The sequence below is a fragment of the Ylistrum balloti genome, unplaced genomic scaffold (assembly GCF_031769215.1).
Source record: "Ylistrum balloti isolate Yb309-2 unplaced genomic scaffold, AGI_CSIRO_Ybal_v1 Utg369616, whole genome shotgun sequence".
Lineage (NCBI taxonomy): Eukaryota > Metazoa > Mollusca > Bivalvia > Pectinida > Pectinidae > Ylistrum > Ylistrum balloti.
This window is the reverse complement of record NW_026781889.1, coordinates 1,312,328-1,315,698: the sequence shown is the minus strand read 5'-3', so window position 1 is coordinate 1,315,698 and position 3,371 is coordinate 1,312,328. Positions and strand designations below refer to the sequence as shown.

Genomic DNA, 3,371 nt, shown 5'->3' with positions numbered 1-3,371 from the left:
CAAAACATTTACAAAACAGGACAAAACATTTACAAAACAGGACCAACATTCTTGTCTGTAGACAAAACCAAAACATTTACAAAACAGGACCAACATTCTTATCTGTTAACAAAAACCAAAACATTTACAAAACAGGACCAACATTCTTGTCTGTAGACAAAACCAAAACATTTACAAAACAGGACCAACATTCTTGTCTGTAGACAAAACCAAAACATTTACAAAACAGGACCAACATTCTTATCTGTTAACAAAAACCAAGACATTTACAAAACAGGACCAACATTCTTGTCTGTTAACAAAAACCAAGACATTTACAAAACAGGACCAACATTCTTGTCTGTTAACAAAAACCAAGACATTTACAAAACAGGACCAACATTCTTGTCTGTAGACAAAACCAAAACATTTACAAAACAGGACCAACATTCTTATCTGTAGACAAAACCAAAACATTTACAAAACAGGACCAACATTCTTGTCTGTAGACAAAACCAAAACATTTACAAAACAGGACCAACATTCTTGTCTGTAGACAAAACCAAAACATTTACAAAACAGGACCAACATTCTTGTCTGTAGACAAAACCAAAACATTTACAAAACAGGACCAACATTCTTGTCTGTAGACAAAACCAAAACCTTCCCATCATGACTTTTCTTTTTATACTACGACAACATGTTAATTCAATGACAATATAAATAAAAATATGAATGATGAACAATATTGAAGTTAAAAAAACAATAGAAAGTCACAACGATTTGATTTTTAATATGTTTGTATGGAGAATGTATAAAATATAAACATGAAAAAAACATGATATAATATTAAAGAAAAAAAATTTAAAAATCTTTCTGATAAGTGCCGGACCAGCCGGTCTGTATCAACTTACCGAATAGCACCTATTGATTGCCTCACAAGCTTACACACTCGAATGCCAGCGGTAACCTGAATAATTTCCGCCAGTCTGTCTAATTACAAATTTAATCTTGATTATACATCAGGATGATCTGCATAATCACGTGATGGAACAAATCGTTCTTGAATAACAAAACTATAAATAAATCATTATGTTGACTACACAATTGTATAACATGATCTTTAAAAATTTCGTCAAATATCAAAATTCTACTTCTAGTTCCGCTTGTTCTTAAATCTCTTCAAATATATCACTGAAAAAAATACTTCGTTGGGAAATGATGATCTTCATATACATCTATTGAAAATACGTTTCATTACTTGATAAAATGAAACTAATCATTTTCAATTACACTTCATTTCAATGAAAATACTTTTGCCAATATGATGAGTTCTTAAAATTGAAAGAATAAAATCCAAATATTTCCAGTCAATTGATACTTTAAAATGTTATGTTCAAGAGTTCTTCAGCTGTTTGTTTTCCGCAAAACGCTTGACATACTGTACCATCTATGGCTAAATGGCTTGGAAGTAGTAAATCGTTCAGAAGAAATATCCATGGAGGCAGACATTGATTATATTAACTGAGGAAATATCGCAATCATCTCGAGACTGCTGGAAACGGAGTTAAGTTTTCCTCGTGAGGCGTTTCAGCAGGACGTACTTCGGCCGTCCGGATTTCCATTGTTCGAATGTCTGTTCTTGTAGGCATGAAGCCATACACTCCAAGTTCAATCCTATCTCGACATCGCGAGGACTTAGGTCCCGTCAAGCCCATTAACAAGTTGTCGTTATCCTTTTCACGTCGCTTTCGACACATCATGGCTTTAATTTCCCGTCTGAAGTTTGAGTTGAACCAACCATAGATTATAGGATTGATACATACCGAGCTCATAGCTAGTAAATGACAGATAGCTTTTAACCAGTTAAAATTAATCCCAGTAAAGAGTTGGTAGTTGAGATCTGCCAAGAGATTTGTGAGTGTAAGCGGAAGCCATGTGATAGCAAAAGATACTGCAATGGATGTCAAAAGGATTATATTTTTCCTCTGTCGTAATAGATTGCGTCTACTTCGGTGAAGTTCTCGAGAATATGATGGTTTCGATTCTATATGAGTTCGTATAAATTTACAAATGAGGATATGCAAAGAGACAATGACGATCATTGGAAATATAAAGTGTATTCCTAAAACGACAGAGGCATAACTTTTTCTGGCGATGTCCGAGTCCCAGTTCTCTAAGCAAGATGAGAACAAAAATATTCCTTTAGTAATATATACATCTTCGACCTCATGAAAAATGAACATCGGAAGTGCCAAAGCGAATGAAACCATCCACACCATCGGGAATATATACATTAGGCGTGTTCGATCACGACTGGCATTTGCGCACTGCACTATGGCTCTATATCTGTCCACTGCTATCAGTACTATAGTGAAGGTGGATACGAAGACGTAAATCGTCTGTAAACTAGGCACAACTTTACACACGATTTCACCAAGTGGCCAGTGCTTCATAATCAGCCGTACCACAGTGAAGGGAATACATAGCACGGACGTGAGAATGTCCGAAAGAGATAGATTCATAATGTACCAATTTCGACACGATTTGAGATTTTTCTTTTTGATAATGATATAGCACATTGCAGCATTTCCGAAAGTCCCAAACAAAGTGATAAGACAGAATCCGAGAACGAGAATACAGACACTCGCGGATCCGAACCAGTTGTTCGAGAACTCTATTTGAGATCGAATTCGCCAAAAGTCTGAGACGGAAAAATTGGAAGCGTAAAGCATTTCGTCATCAGGAAGTGGCAACCTATCCAACGCATGCGCAGTCGAACGGCTGTGGGTCATGTTCGTATGGAATGGAATTCCTGAAACGAGAAAAAAAATAGAATTATATCATTGCACTCGTTTTTCACAGGTTAATCTATTCCATGCAATAAGCAAAGAGTGTAAAAAAAAATCAAGTGCTTAATAGTAATGAATATTAAAAACAACCAAATTTGAAATTAAAGCGTTCCTACTACACAAAAATATAAAAGAAAATAAATATAATTGTAAGCATGCTTATGATTGCATCATAGATTCATGGTGGGTTCACATACAATGGTTTCTGATTCACATCACTAAAACGATATAGATATGCTAACTGAAGTGTATTAAGTCTTTTTACTGCGTGTTTTACATATGGTTCAAGCATCTGTATGTAACGATTATAAACTATATTTGTTCCAGGTAACTTTTCGGCGTCAGGCGAACAGACAGTGTATGAAGGATTTCAAAACTAAATTTGTACTAGGAACTGGTTTTTTTTAGTAACAGGCCAACAAAAAGGCATATAGAATTTTAAAATGTGCTTGTTCTACTTAATAAATTACACCAGGAAAAGACTTGAGATAGATGACAATGAAGTTCAGTTGATTATAATGTATAGGGTTGTCAGACTTG

General features: G+C 34.9%; 1 protein-coding gene across 1 annotated transcript; it reads right to left on the bottom strand.

The window, feature by feature from the left end:
* Positions 1–1,520: 1,520 nt before the first annotated feature.
* Positions 1,521–2,774, bottom strand: LOC132548624 (neuropeptide Y receptor type 1-like). The gene has a single exon (XM_060212500.1). The coding sequence runs from the start codon at positions 2,772–2,774 to the stop codon at positions 1,521–1,523; it is 1,254 nt and encodes a 417-aa protein (XP_060068483.1).
* Positions 2,775–3,371: the final 597 nt, after the last annotated feature.

Excerpts from the sequence above, each read along its gene's own strand:
- LOC132548624 (XM_060212500.1), bottom strand. The coding sequence starts at position 2,774 with ATGACCCACAGCCGTTCGACTGCGCATGCGTTGGATAGGTTGCCACTT.